At 45.1% G+C, this 15,478-nt stretch overlaps 1 protein-coding gene across 1 annotated transcript in view; it reads right to left on the minus strand.

The window, feature by feature from the left end:
- Positions 1-10,111: 10,111 nt before the first annotated feature.
- Positions 10,112-15,478, minus strand: part of GARS1 (glycyl-tRNA synthetase 1) — a 39,955-nt gene continuing 34,588 nt past the window's right edge. The window contains exons 15-17 of the mRNA XM_036863395.1: positions 13,036-13,129; positions 11,778-11,968; positions 10,112-10,412 (exon numbers count right to left, since the gene is read on the minus strand). Of these exons, the coding sequence (XP_036719290.1) occupies positions 10,287-10,412; positions 11,778-11,968; positions 13,036-13,129 (411 nt within the window). The 3' untranslated portion in view covers positions 10,112-10,286. The remainder of the gene's footprint in view (positions 10,413-11,777; positions 11,969-13,035; positions 13,130-15,478) is intronic.

The raw sequence follows: 15,478 nt of genomic DNA on the forward strand, positions 1-15,478 counted from the left end.
TCCCTCTGGTTCCCTGAGCCCCAACTGGCGATAAACAGTCCGGCATCAGGGATCCCCATGGAGGCCCCTCTGCCCAAAAAGGTGGAGAAATTCAAAGACCTGTCATTTCTTCCTGCCTCCTCCTGTTCCGGCCTCCAGTTCTCTGGGGAAGGCTGGTGGTAGACCCGCGAGCGGCCCTGCAGCTGCCTCCTTTCCTTCTTATTCTTCCAGCTCAGTCCCAAATATATCGTCCTTTCAGGGCTTTCCAAAGGGTGCACTACGGGGTCTGTGCCGCTAGTTCCTAAACAAATGAACTCCCCCTGCCCTGTGTCTCTAAATCCGTCTCATTCCTCTGCCTGACACAGATTCTGGGCTCTCCCCAACACCATCAACAGGCACACTTGAATGGTAAAGTCTGCATCTGAAGGAATGAGGAGAAAGAAGTCCTTCCTTGGAAATGTGATGGATTCTCCTCCCTAGAAAAGTATAAATGTATAATGTGCAAAAATACAGTGTATTCAATAGCACACGAAATGTCTACAGAAACCCTCAAAGGAACCACGGATCCAAGTTTAAAAGCCCCTGACCTCCGGATAAAATTTAAACGCTCTGATTTAGCTAATAAGAATTCCCTGTGTTGGTGGTATGTGTTAGAAGCACCAGGGCATTTAAAGCCGCACAGGTTTCTGAGCCCACTCCAGACCTCCCGAAACACGATCCCGGAGGTGGAAACTTGCACTTTTAACAAGCATCCTCACACAGGAGGGCCCTGGGAGCCACCAGCACACAAGGCCCTTCCCGTGCTGTGTCTCCCACTGTGCCCACCTGCCCTGGCAGTGGGCAACTCCTTCCCGGATCCTCCTCAGTGGCCACACTCACCTACAGTACGTACGTAAGGTTGGATCTCCTCCAGCAGGTCATGAAGGGCATGAGGGCAGGGGTTGTCTGCCCCAGCCCTGAATTGCCAGTACCCAGGAAATGTCAGGGTTTCAAGAGAGATTTCACTTGAACTAAGGGTCCCAAAAGCATGAATCTGAAAGCCACTGAATTTGCACAATTTTAGTGCCTTTGTTACCAACCTGGGTCCTTGGATTCTTTAATCAGTAGAAATTGATAGGAGGTCAGACCAGAAATTCAGGCAAGGCTTTATTGGGATTCATGCTGCAGCACGAGGGAGCGAAACCAAGTAACAGGTGCCCTCGATCGCTCCCCAAGTGGCGGAGGGTGACAAGCCAGCTCCTTAAATGGGGTGAGTGTAGGGGTGGGTTGGTGGGCTGGGCAGGAGGCGTGGCTTAGGTGCTCTGCCCCCCTGCTTGGTGGTGCTGTGTGCAGGGGTCACGCACAGTACCCTGCTTCTGCTCCCAGCACCTCAGAAATGACCGTTGGTTTGTGGTGTTTCTGTATCTTATTGTTCATAATTGCCCCAAGTCCCAGCCTTTCTCACCTTGGCCTCTTTCCTTTTGGTGCCCTGGGGGTAGGAAGTAGTTTTCTAAGTGAGATTGCTGGAGGGACCTTCTACTGAGGCACAATGGAATGAAAAAAGACAGTACACAGATTTGTAGAAACTATAGGTCCAGATGGATTGATCAGTGCATTGAATGTGGAGAAAGGAAGGAAGACGTGAACATTGCATGGCTCTGCATGGCAGATTGGACTAAAAGTTTTTCCGTGTACTTTCTCATTCAATCCTCTTAAAAATCCTGCAATACAGGAACTTCCCTGGCAGTCCAGTGGTTAGGACTCCACACTTCCAATGCAGCGGGCGCAGGTTCAATCCCTGGTCGGGGAACTAAGATCCCATATGCCACACAGTGTGGCCAAAAAATTAAAAAAAAAATTTTTTTTAAATCCTGCAATATAGAAAACTCAGTTTAAAAAGAAAAAAATAAGGTAGCTACCATGAGTTACCAGTTCCTTTTAAGGGGCCTCACCCAGATCCAGGAACTCTTGTCTCTAAAAGGCCTTGGAATCTTAAGAGTTTCTCTGTCTGGAATCTCTTCTTAGGTCTACAGGTTTTATAAAAATTTTAAAATTTACTACTTTCATTTTGGTTATAATCTAAAAAATTTAGTAAAACATATTTTATCTTAAAACACCTTTTTCACAGGATCAATTGAAAGACAGTTTAACAGTACAAAACTTTAGCTCAAGTTTCTCAAACTGAGGATTCCCTGATGTATTCCAGGGGGTTTAGAGATCTGTTTCTTCTACAAAGTCCACTACAATACCAATTTTGAGAACCTGCCTTGGTCAGAATGACTCAGAGGCTGTGGGGATTTTGCCAAGTGGGGCAGGTGTTTTGAGCCAAATGTTGATCTATCTATGCATGTCCAGGGAAGTCATCTTGAAGTAAGCCAGTTTTTACACCAAAACACTGAACGTGGCAGCTGCCCTGGAGAAGATGCTTTCAGAAGTCATTCAAGTATTGATATTTCTTGAGCACCTACTGAGTGCCAGTTACTCCTCTGGGCATAACGGAGGATATAGCCTTGAATGAAGTGACCCAAATCCTTGTCCTCATGGAACTTACATTCTGATGGGGAGACTGAAAATTAAACAAGGCAGACAAGCAAAATATGTTATGAAATGTTAAGCTCTAAAGAGGAAAAGAGGACCAGGAATGGGGGTACGAAGGGTGTATGGATCTTAATGTGTCTGATGGGGAGAGGGTGTGGCTCAGTGTTGAAATTGTAGATGGAATGGCTGGGGGAGTGTTCACTGGGGTGATGGCTGAACAAAGTCCTGGAGGAAGTGAGGGAGAATGTGTAAGGATTGGGATGGAAAGCACTGCAGGCAGATGAACAGAGAGGGCCAAGGGCCTGCTTCTGTGTGTGCTGGGCAAACAGAACAGAAATCAGCGTGTGTGTGTGTGTGTGTGTGTGTGTGTGTGTGTTTGGTGGGGCGGGGGAGGGGGGCCACGCAGGTGTTATTCTTGAGTGACAAGAAAAGCCACTGAGTTTTTGGGTTGAATGGGATCACTTTGGCTGCTGGGTGTGACATAGATTGTGAAGGGGTGCAGGTACAGCAAAGAGTTCAGGTAAGAGTCTTTGGCAATAGACCAGGTGGGAGATGGCAGTGCCTTGAACCAGGGTGGTGGCCCAATTCTGAATAGCTAGTGAAGATGGATCTGATGGCCTGGATGTGGCACGTAAGAGAAAGAAAAATCAAGACTGGCATCTGTTGTCACTAACCCAGAGGACAGGTTAATGGAGTGGACCAGTTTGCAAGCTTGCTTCAGAATTCTTCTTAGAAAGATGGGAGCTCTGGCCTCAATTTAAAAAAGAATGTTCATAAAGATTTTTTAAAGCTTGTCAGTGCTTCTTTTCTTTCCCATAATCTCATCCTGCTTAATCTCACTGTCAATTAACTCGTCCTCAGATGCAGAACAGTGGGTTTTGATGAGCCAAAGAAGGTTTTAATTAGCCTGAATTGTTTTAGTTAGCATAACTGCTTCTGCACTAATTGCTGGTGATTGAGTTTTAAGACCCAACAAAGGCAGACACTGGCTGGAAAAATTCTACTTCGGCTCACTTCTGCACCAAGTCCTGAATGGTAAAAGAGGAGGGCAGAGAGCTTTGGTTCCCAAAGAGAGAAGGGCCCTCTCTTCCCAGCCCCAAGCTCAAGAAACTTCCATTAGGTTCAGGCTCAGGCTGTGGCCTGGGAAAGAGGTGTGGAGGGTTAGAACAGGGCTATCACAGCTAGATTCTCGAAGAGTCAGGACTGGAATCCACTTTGCAGGGTTTCCAACACAGAGCTCACAGCTGCACCCACCCCCATCCAGCAAGATCACAGCTCCTTAAGTAAAATCACCCGGGGAAACCGAAATCCCACTTCCCCATCCCCACACCTGCTTGTCTAATTGTGTCACTGGATACAAGGATCTTTTAAATTCACATTGTCAAAGAGAAGCTCCTGGGGCTTCCCTGGTGGCGCAGTGGTTGAGAATCTGCCTGCCAATGCAGGGGACACGGGTTCGAGCCCTGGTCTGGGAAGATCCCACATGCCGCGGAGCAACTAGGCCCGTGAGCCACAATTACTGAGCCTGCGCGTCTGGAGCCTGTGCTCCGCAACAAGAGAGGCCGCGATAGTGAGAGGCCCGCGCACCACGATGAAGAGTGGCCCCCGCTCGCCGCAACTGGAGAAAGCCCTCGCACAGAAACGAAGACCCAACACAGCCATAAAAAAAAAAAAAAAAAAAGCAACAGTCTAAAAAAACAGAGAAGCTCCTTTCGGGAGAGTAACGGATCCAGCACTTCACATGGCAAGAAAGTGCACAACAGTGCAAGAGTAGGGAAAACATTGAAAGGAACAAGAGGAACGACGCCCCCTCTGAGGGAGCCCCTAAGGCTCATCTTGACTACATTGTCCCTGTCCCCAACACGTACAGTCCACAGCATCTGGGCTCCCACAGAGGAGACAGACAGTGCACATTTGCTCATTCAAACAGACCCTTTCTCTTTGAAATCCAACTAATCCAACTGCCCATGACCCAGGACTGGGTCTCTCCGTCCAGTGTCCACAGCTGCAGTTCTGCAGGCTCCTCTCTGGCCAACTTGGAGTGGGCTTCGAATTGAAAAATGAAAAATCAAGCCTTTCTCATTTAACTCAAGGGCCACCCCCCAACCCCACCCCACTGGGCCCAACACAGGTTCACCTGCCTAAAGTTGTGCTGATGGAGGGCTTTCTCCTTTCTTTCTCAATGAGGACACAGTTTCTTTAATAGTAAAGAATTGTCAGCTTTAGGTTATACACGTTGCCCATGGTAACACTGCCTGTGTGTCTGAGTTGATTCACTTGTGGACGCGTCTGCCTCCAGAGTCTACCCTTTACTATGATAATACCTCACCAGCAGGAAATGACATCGGGCAGGAAAACGAGAATGGTCATAGATTCTGGACCCAAGTATCAACAAGCACAGAGCAGTCAGGCCAAAGACAGGCACCTCCCACTCAGCTGGCTCTGGTGGTAACTCGCAGGAGTGAGGGGGAAAGGTATTACTCAGCTGTTTATGGACAGACCTACTAAAAACTTAAATCATTCTATTCAACCAGCTTTCAGAAAAGGAAACGAACCCTCAAGGAGAGGAGAAAAAGGAACAAGTGACTCAGGTGACAGCTCTCCCCTCTCCAGGTGAGAGCCTCTTATGGTTCCCGTGTAAAAACTCTTAGCACTCCTCACAGACCCAGACAGCAGACAGCTGTGCATACGTTTATGCCCTAGCTGCTTGCATTGATGACTCAGTTCTTTTTTTTTTTTTAATAAATTTATTTATTTATTTATTTATTTTTGGCTGTGCCGGGTCTTCGTTGCTGCACACGGGCTTTCTCTAGTTGAGGGGAGCAGGGGGCCACTCCTCGTTGCGGTGCATGGGCTTCTCATTGCGGTGTCTTTTATTGTGGAGCATGGGCTGTAGGCGCACGGGCTGTAGGCGCACGGGCTTCAGTAGTTGTGGCTCGCGGGCTCAGTAGTTGTGGCTTGTAGGCTCTAGAGCACAGGCTCAGTAGTTGTGGCGCACGGGCTTAGTTGCTCCGCATGTGGGATCTTCCCGGACCAGGGCTCGAAGCTGTGTCCCCTGCATTGGCAGGCGGATTCTTAACCACTGTGCCACCAGGGAAGTCCCTGATGACTCAGTTCTGACACATGCCCTAACCTGGGCAAAAGAATCTTAAATGGCTTCACAAATGATGCCTAAATGGTTTTGGTAAATCTATATATCGAGGCGAACGGGAATGCTGTGAACATCCTGATGCCAAGTAAAAATTGTATGCATTTTATGGGAAATACCCCAAATGGGCAAATGCTGAACAGTGGACAAGATATAAAAGTAGGAAGATGAGCAAGGGCGAGAGAGAGATGAGAAGAGGAAAATTTTAGCTTGATAGGACATTAAGCAAAATTGGTGGTTGAGGACAGAAATGGGTTCGTGGAGACAGAGAATATCAGTGCTATAGTCTACCAGTGAGCCTGTGGACAGTCTTCTTGCCGCTTCCCTCATCTTCCTCTCTAGTGCGGGCAACAAAGAGAGGAAGATGAGGGAAGGCACAGCTTCTCGTGAAATGAGTCATGGCTGAGAAAACTAGACTTCCTAACGTGGCTGAGAATCTCCTTCTACGAACTCCAAAGTGTGGGACAAGAAGGAAAGGTCTTGAGTTGCAGGGCGAGGTTGTATATAAGTAAGAATTTCCCGATGGCAACAAACTGTCTAAGCTTTGTAAAAAGTGACTGAGTAAGGCTTAGGTGCAGTTAGGATAGTGACAAGGACGGGAAGTAAGCTGTAGTTTCCTCCAGGAGCCCCATCCCTTACAGACCTACGAACCTGTCCAGTTAGCCACAAAGCCAACTCCACGACTCTACGGTACCAAGTGATTAAGCTCAAGGTCAGCCATTTGGATTGTAAAAGCTCAAGCTTTCTCAACATTTGAGAAGGTAAGTTTCCACGGCCGTCAGAGAACACACGGATTTCCTCATTCTCTGAGGCTGAATACGCTGGAGCACTTCTCTTCTCAAAGGAAAGATTTCTTTGGACCCTTCAAGGCACCCTTCCTCTAGTCATCTTCATCCCCAGCCACAAAAGGTAGAAACTAGCAGAGCAGAGATGGCCGCATAGTGTGATATGATCATGTACTCTGAACTTGGTTCAAAACTGGTTCTGCCCCCTACTAGCTGAGTGAACCTGTAAAGCTTCTGCTTCCTTTTTCTTTTATGTACAAGGACGATAATGATACTTAAATTATTGTAAGGGTAGAAAGAGAGAGCACAAGGGACCTCTCTCAGAACACAGCCTGGCACGTGGTAGGCACCCAGCAAACGTGCCCTTCTCCCTGGAAACACTGTGCTCCAACCACTGAAGTCCTGGGGAATGGGGTAGGCCAGCCTATGGGGCCGAGGGGGGGAATTCACCCCCGACACTGGGCAAGGGAAGCAGGATGGGAGCTGTAGAGGGTTCATGAGCGCACATTCACAGTCACCTCAGCGGAGCAACATGAAAACAATGCCCGCTAAATCCATCTTCTCTGGGAATTTTGGTGTTGACAACTTTTGACCCCTGTTGTCATTAGAAACTTTGTTCAGAAGACCCTTCCCCACCCCGGAGTGAGTGGGGGGCGGGGGGGGGGTTCAGGCTCTTTATGGCTTGAGCTGAAGCCTCCGTTATAGCAGAGGTTTTCCTAAGGTGCTTTCAAAATACTGATGCCCGGGCATCAGAGCTCAATAAATTGGTTTGAGGGAAGCACAGATGTGAGCATTTTTTAAAGCTCCAGTGATTCCAGTGTGCAGCCAGGATTGAGAACTAACTCCTTCACCGCTGCAACAGGTTTAAAAAGATGTGTCCTGAAACATGCAAGGAAGGCAGACCATCCCAGCTGGGAGAACAGAAGTCACCAGCACCAGAGGAGCTCCTGGCAGGACGGCAGGGCCGCAGGCTACTGCTCTCAGGCATTTCCTAGTGAAGCTCCCAAATTATATCCCAATTTCCGGAAGAGATATTAATCCCTTCCACATGGTCTTAACACAATTATTGGTTAGACGCAGCCCAATAACCAAGAATTATTGAAGAGACAACAAGAGGCGAATTTTGAGGCACAGCAAAATTATTCATCCATTCATTTGCCGAATCTTCAGCTAAATTTCTTTGTGCTGTAGGCTAAATGCCAAACAAACAAAACCTGCCTTACACATAGTCAGACTATCAGCAAAGATGCTGGTGCAAGGCTCTTTCACATGAGTGATGCTATCAAAATCTCTCCATCCTAGCTGCCCCCACCCCGCCCCCACAAGAGATACAGATTAATAGTTTTCCCTGGTGACAGGAGGTTAATTTAGGTGCAGCTGTATCCAGAGATAATTAGGATTTATTTCCAGGTGATCTGGTTCTCTTGTGAATAGACTCCACTGGCTAAGACAGTCACTACCATCACCCTAAGTTTATACTGGTTAAGGGACCAATAATAAATAAAGGTCTAGAATGAATGTATTTCAAGTGATTTACTGAACAAAATAATTTTGCAAATTGTTGTCACAAAGACCTTTGGAGATCAGACCTCTCTAGTACCATCTCACCCAATTAGTAAGATCATTTCTATATTTGCACGACTTGGCAATGATTTCCTTTCCTGGAACACTCATCTATATTCAGTATTTTACTACTATGAGCTATTAAGCAGTATTAAGGTTCTGGACTCCTGCAGAACTCAGGCACAGACCACCTCTCTAGACTCAACTCCTGAATTCCAACCGAAGTTTTAAAGAAACTCCTGTGTTCCTATGTACATTCCATGGAAACCAGTTAGAATCTGACCCTTCCCCGTCCCTGTTTTTCGGGAGAGTGAAGAACAGGCGTGGCTTCCCTGAGAGGCAGTGCTACTTACCCAGCTCTTGAGCTATAGCCCAGTTTGATACATACAAATACATAAATAATAAGGGCCTTACAGTATATCAAGCCAGAAAGACCCTGGCTTTAAATACACATTGGGCTTGAACAGAGGAGAGGTGTGTGTGCACACAACTCTTGTGTGTAAAGAGCCTCTTTGTTTAGAAAACAACTCTTTCACTGCTTGTGCTCAGAATCAAGCACACGTGACACAGAACCAGCGGGCTCTGCCACTGGCCCATCTTCCCCACTCAGGTAATCAGTCGCTTCAGAGACACTGGGTGCTCTCAGGAGAAATCATGCATTGCACACAGAGGAAAGAACAGAGAAAGCAGGGCTGGGAGAATTAATATCCAGCATCTAACTCATGGCAAATGTATTTTCCAATGAAAAGCGAAGAGCGCTTGGGTTCCAATCCCTTTATGATCCAAAGTAGGTAAATCCCACTATGTGTTTAATATATCTTTTCCCATTAAGGAGCTCATAACAGTGTCTGAGGCGGTGGTGACTGTCTGACTGTGGAGGTGCCCACTGTAAAAGGAAGTTAAATAAGTGGTAAGAAGTAAAGACAACTGCCCCCCACTCCTACTCCAGCCCCAATGTGACGATGCTGGAATATACCCCAAGTGAAGAGCTATATTATTAGGAATCTGAGGTGCAAAGAATCTCTAGAAAATAAAAACTCAAGTTTATTTAAAAGCTAGTTCCTTCTAATTTAATAATGAATACTTTGAAAAGCATTGGGTAGAAGAGAAATAAGTTTCAGTGAAAGGCTTTCTTCCCCAGAGATTTGTTCAAAACTTCAAGGCTCATCCAAAGTCTATTTATTGACTACCTACTATGTGTAATACTGTGGTAGGCGTCATCAGAGATGAGATAAAGACGAGAGAATCCCCGGGGGATTCTTCAACTGCTCTTCACACCCAAGACAAAGGACAACATTCTGGAAAGGGCCCCTCCCTTCCCCTCTACTGTCTGAGAGGAAGATGGGAAGGCAGACAGTCTTAGGTCTGTAAATAAAGAGCTGCTCAAATTGGCACATCCTTGAATTTTTTCCTAACAAATAAACATCTGTGTTCTGAGTGTCCTGTACAAAAACATCATAGAAGTAAAGTCCCTCAGAAGCTGAGCCAAAAACTACTAGGCTGGAATCAAGACGCTGTGATGGCTGAGAAGTGCCAAGTCAGACAAGGCAGATGGGGTTCCTCTAGCATCAGGAGTTCAGTGATTTCCAGGGCTACCTGGGAAGCCAAGTACAAGCACGTCTTAAAATTCACATAGAGGGTTTCTGTCAAGGCACCCCCTCCCGGAGGCTCTGTCAGCAGGACACGGGGGTCAACAGCCCTGACCCCACCCCAGCAAGCCTCCTCCGCACCTCAGCCCCTCCCAGTAGCCGCCCACCTACTCAGAGACTGCTGCCTCTTTGGCACAGCGCATCACCACCTTCTCGGAGAAGGACAAAGGATAGAAAAGGCAAATCCACAGACAGAAGACAGATGAGTGGTTGCTTGCAGCTGGGGCTGGGATGCGCATGGGCGCTCTTTTTGGAGCGACGGAGATGTTCTAAAATTGGAAGGCAGTTGCACAGCTCTGTAAATACACTAAACGCCATCAAATTGTACGCTTCAAACAGGCGAAGTTTACGGCTCTATGAATAAAGTTAATTTTAAAATGTATTAACTGTGTTTAACATTAAGCCATGAGTGTCTACCCAAAGGTAGGAGAAATAGCTTTGCTGAAAACGCGGAAAGATGAGCAAGTGGATTACAGGTTTGTTCAGAATTCCTTCAGCTTTAATTGTGAGAGTAAGATCAGGCAGCCACCAAGGATAAAATGCAGTCCCCGGGAGGAGACGCAATGCTGTTTTTTTTTGTTAAGTGGACATGATGAGAGTTATTCTTTTATTAGCGCAAATGGTCAAAAGTTGCCAAAACTGTCCTCATTCTTCGATTGTCTCTTTTTTCCCAGTTTCTTGACCTTCAAAGAGAGGATATCTGGCCTCCACATCAGCCCACGTGATGCTGCCATTGGCCAGATCGCGAACTACACTGGGCAGTTCGGAGACCTGGGGTAAAAGGAAAGAGAAGTCCCAGAATCAACCAACTCGATTAGATTGTCAAAAAGAGGATTTACCCTGAACTCAGGAAACTATATACAGAGCCAAGTCAGTGTCTACACAATGACAGGATCCCTCTACAAACTGGTCCCGGCAGCATGTTTCTTGTGACTCCCACTGAATCCTCTTTACCTAGTTACACCCACCTCCTTCCCAGGCCTGGGTTCATGCTCTTCTTCCCGCCCAGAATGCCTGCCTGCTCCCTGGATAACTCAATTTTCCCGCAGAGCCTTTCCTAATTATTCCAAATCTCTGTGCCACTTGAAGTTACTTCACGTGTGTAAAATTTAACTCTTAGAACTGGGGTCAATCAAGTAACATGAGTGAAGGGAGCTGGGAAACTGGAGAGCCCCTATTAAGGGGGCCAGCTCTTCCTCAGCTAGAACCAAACATTGGCTGCCACACAGCAGGGGTTCTCAAACTTGAGTAACCATCAGAATCAGCTGGAGGGCTTGTTAAACCAGTTCTGCCTGACCTCTCTCTCTCTCCAAGCTGAAACCCCATCCCAGTTTCTGATTTAGTAGGTCTGGGGTGGAGATTTCTCTTTGCTAACAAGTTCCCAGGTGATGCAGATGCTGCTGGTCCAGGGACCACACTTTGAGAACCCCTGCCCGATGGGAACATCGGTTCGGAGTAGCCAGATCTGGTTCTGTGAAAAGATGAGCCAGAAATCCGTGACCTCTGTAGTAGACTAAAAATTCCTTTGGAAGAAAGCAGTCTTTCACTTCTGTTTTCCCTATTACTAACTCTCTGTAACAAGCAGGGCACATGATAGGCACTCTAAATAAAAACCTGCTCAAAATAGTCAGGCGGCTGTCAATTAAAGTGGCCACTCTTTCCTTTCCCTCCTGTAGCTTTCCCATCTCCACTGTTCCCTTCCCATCAAGTAAAATGACTGAAACGTTATTCACTGTTTTGAATTGATTAACATGAAAAAGTTTACACATACTCATGTGTACATTTATATAGAAATATAAAGATAAAACTGTCTAAGCCCCCCAAAGCCTACCAATAAAACTATGGCAACAGCCACCGGGGATCATATTTCCCTTGTCCAAATAAAGAACTATAAAAGGGAACTGTCAGAGAATGAGCCCAGAGTGATCTAAATGGCTATAAAATATTAGAGAAGTGTTAATGAATATTTTCATAACTAAGCCGAGGAGATTTGGAATCTGTGCTCTGATAGTAACCTATAATTAAAATTAAAAAGAAAAAAAAAAAGGGGAGCATAAACACAACAAAATCTATCTCAAATCAGAAGGAACCAGTACACATTTCTAAGATTAAAAATGCCAAAGAGAAGGCAGCCACCTCTGCTCTTATCTGCCGCATGGAGTCTCGGTCCCGCAGGGTTGCCGTGTGAGGGGCCTTGTTCACTGTATCAAAGTCAATGGTGATGCCGAAAGCCACGCCGATCTCATCAGTCCTGGCGTAGCGTCTTCCGATGGACCCCGAGGAATCGTCTACTTTGTGAGAGATGCCGTGCCTGGTCAAGGCTTCCGCTATCCAAAATAAATTAAGTAAATTAAAAATTTAAAAATGAGAAAGTCCCAATGTCATCTAAATGTCGTACAAGCTCAGGACGCTTATAAAAGGGACTAACACAAAAGAGCAATAAGTTGCAGTTGCAAGAGAATGAAAAATTCCAAAAGTATAATCCTTTGCTGGCGCCCAACCCCTCACTCATACCTACATCTCATTCAGCTGCAGGGGGACGAGCATCAGACTAAGAGCCAAGGCCAGGAGGCTTGCATGACCCTGAGCAGCTCAGTGAACGCTTCCTGTTTCCCAACTCTGAAATATGTGGGCCACACCAGGCGGCCACTAGGATCCCTTTCAGTGCTGTGGGTCCAGTGGCTGTAGATCCACTGGGGATGTTACCCTCCACTAGGGTTCCCCTGATGAAGCAAGCAGCAGGGTCAATAGGAGAAGCAAGCAGCAGGGTCAATAGGAGAAGCAAGGATGTTTGAAATCTGACTCTTGGGTCCTACGCTGACTCATTCAAATGCAAGAGAAAACATCCCGAGCAAGCATACTCTCTCTCTTAGAAATAAGAGCAGATGCTAAAATCCCTTAGATTTATTCTTTATTCAATATGTATTTTTATTGAAGAAAAGAGACATTTCCGGGGCTTCCCTGGTGGCACAGTGGTTAAGAATCCGCCTGCCAATGCCGGGGACACGGGTTCGAGCCCCAGTCCAGGAAGATCCCACATGCCGCGGAGCAACTAAGCCCGTGTGCCACAACTACTTAGCCTACGCTCTAGAGCCTGCGAGCCACAACTACTGAGCCCGCGTGCCTAGAGCCTGTGCTCCACAACAAGAGAAGCCACCGCAGTGAGAAGCCTGCGCACCACAATGAAGAGTAGCCCCCGCTCGCCACAACTAGAGAAAGCCCGCGCGCAGCAGTGAAGACCCAACACAGCCATAAATAAATAAATAAATAAGTAAGTAAGTAAGTAAAAAAATAAATAAATAAATTTATATATTAAAAAAAAAGAGAGAGATTTCCTAAAATTCAGTCTACTTGACAGTATTCCCATGGAGATTACCCAAATGGATTTGCTTACATAATTCCTTGACAAACGGCATGAAGTCCTGGTTTTGGCTCAGTGGAAGGACGGAACATTTGAATGGAGCTACTACGGCAGGGAAACTGAAGAACTAGATGGTTTGAAAAGAAAGAAATCCAAATATGTTAGTGTATAAAGATCTAAACATTAATGTCCAATCTTCACTATCAAAATACTAGAAAACATGATATGAAAAAGCAGTGTGACAAAACAGAGAAAGCAGGATAACCAGAAGTAGAATCAGAAAGATCTCGTTCTCAGTTCTGAATTTGGACCAACTCAGTGAACTCTCCCTCTCTGGACCTTAGTTTCTCCATTTAAAAGGAGGTCTCTACCATCTGCTCTGCTTACTTGGCAGGTCTATTGTCAGAAAGTTAAATGATGTAAAGGCATTCTGAAAGCTACCATCTAAGATGGTAATTATTTGGTACCACTTAAAAGCCTTACTTCTTTCTGTGGAGATCCCTAAAGAACCTCCCCCCAAATCATCAGAGAAGTAGTGTCAAAAGACAAAATTCCATTCTGTCCTTTAAGAGATTCAGCATAGCTGAAGGCTCTCTGAGCCTTAGTGACTAAGTAAAACAGAAAAGCTTAATTAGCTCACAAATGTGTGTCCCAAAGAAATAGTAGAAAACAAACAAGAAAGATGCTCTGTATACCCATAGAAAAGTACAGCCCTCCTAAACTGCTCCTGAAACAGGTTTCAGAGTTATTCAGAAATAAAACAAAGATATTCTGTTGAAGGCAAACTAGTCTACCATTTGGGGTTGGAAATGAGAGCTGAAGATAGTTCTTAAATAATATCTGTAAAAAAGGTTCCCTTGAAGGCAAGGATATGAGACTCAGAATGAATAGGTCCCATTAAAATAATGAATGACACAGGGTCCAGTTTAGCCCCCCAAAAGCCTAATTAATCTTAAATGCCAAGCAATGGTGAATATTCCACTGTAAGTAAACCCTAGACTCTACCAATATGGCACCTGAATCATGGAACACTCAGAATTCCACTCCTCTCCTCCATCTTGTGATAATTTCATTTAATGTGAGAGAGAAGTGGGGACCTGCCTTTATAGAAAATTAATTTTTTAATCTCACCAGCAATGCTTTTATACCAAATTTACAGGAAGATGGATCGAGGGACTATGTACTAACAATTTAGAAACATTTTTGGCTTCTCACAGCCTAATCAAATTTCTCTCCATGATGAGACTCTCTATGCAATTCATAAAACACTGTAACTAATTTATTCTTGCCTAGTCTTTATGAAATTTTTATTAAAACTCTAGTTATATCAATATCATTAGATTCAAAGGAATAGCTAAAAGATATTTTTAAAAAACTTTTCATTAGAAAAATAGCAGGAAAAGCTTGAAGCAAACTTGACCTCTAAAAAGAGCACATTCAGTTAAGTATGACATCATTCCTCAGGAAGAACCATGCCTTATGTTTGCACGTCTGGTGTCCAGCTCAGGTGCTTACTATCTGTTAATGAATGAAAAGCTGCTCCTTAAATGTCAGGAAATGAAGATATAACTTTACGGCAGAGAATAAAAGAGTAGCTTTATGAGCTACACATTACCCATGGTATGTCAGACTTTTAAAGATACTGGTACCAAGAACTCATCAGTCCGTTTTCAAGATGAAACACCCTAGAAAGAACTACAGAGCTCATGTCCAACATTGGGTACACACTCAGCTTTAGCTGGTCATGCAGGCAAGAATGCTTCTTTCAGTTAATTTGACCTATACAACCTCTCCTCCCTAGCATTCTTCTTCTGAGTGCCTTTCCTGGAAACCTGAAGCTATAAATTAAAGGAGTATAATTTCCACAGGCAGAGGCGAGGTGAGAAAGGTGAAATTAGCCAGAATGAAGAGATACGTGGAAGGCATGCAGCAGTGATTCAAAAGCATCCGAGCCAAAAGAAAACTTGAGGGAGTGGATGAAAACTTCTTAAAAACATTTATCTTTAGCTAGGCTTGAATGTTAGGAAAGGTTACACCTCACATACTACTGCCCAATTTATTATCTGTCAATCTCCCTCACTGGAATCACCTGGGGTTCTTATTTTAAAAAAAACCAAAAAACCAGATCCCTGAGTCTCAGACCTAGTGAGAATCAGTATCTCTGGAATAGAACCTAGGAATTTACATCTTTACCCCCAACATACCCCAGACTATTTTATGCAGTTTGAGAAGGTTCCTTTCAATGCTTTACCAATGTATAAATACAGTTTTTTGGTTTGGCCAAATTCTATGAATTATCTCCTCCTTCCCAATTTTCTGAAAACACGAGTATATCCAGAAAGTACCATTCCTTCCATTGATGCAATACAGACAGTTCTCCCAAAGTAATATGTTCTGTCTCAGAACTCAAATGCAACTAAAACAATGGCATCTAGAATAACCTACACATCCAAGCTCAAATGAGATAAAAAAGTGC

This window comes from Balaenoptera musculus, chromosome 9, assembly GCF_009873245.2.
Source record: "Balaenoptera musculus isolate JJ_BM4_2016_0621 chromosome 9, mBalMus1.pri.v3, whole genome shotgun sequence".
NCBI lineage: Eukaryota > Metazoa > Chordata > Mammalia > Artiodactyla > Balaenopteridae > Balaenoptera > Balaenoptera musculus.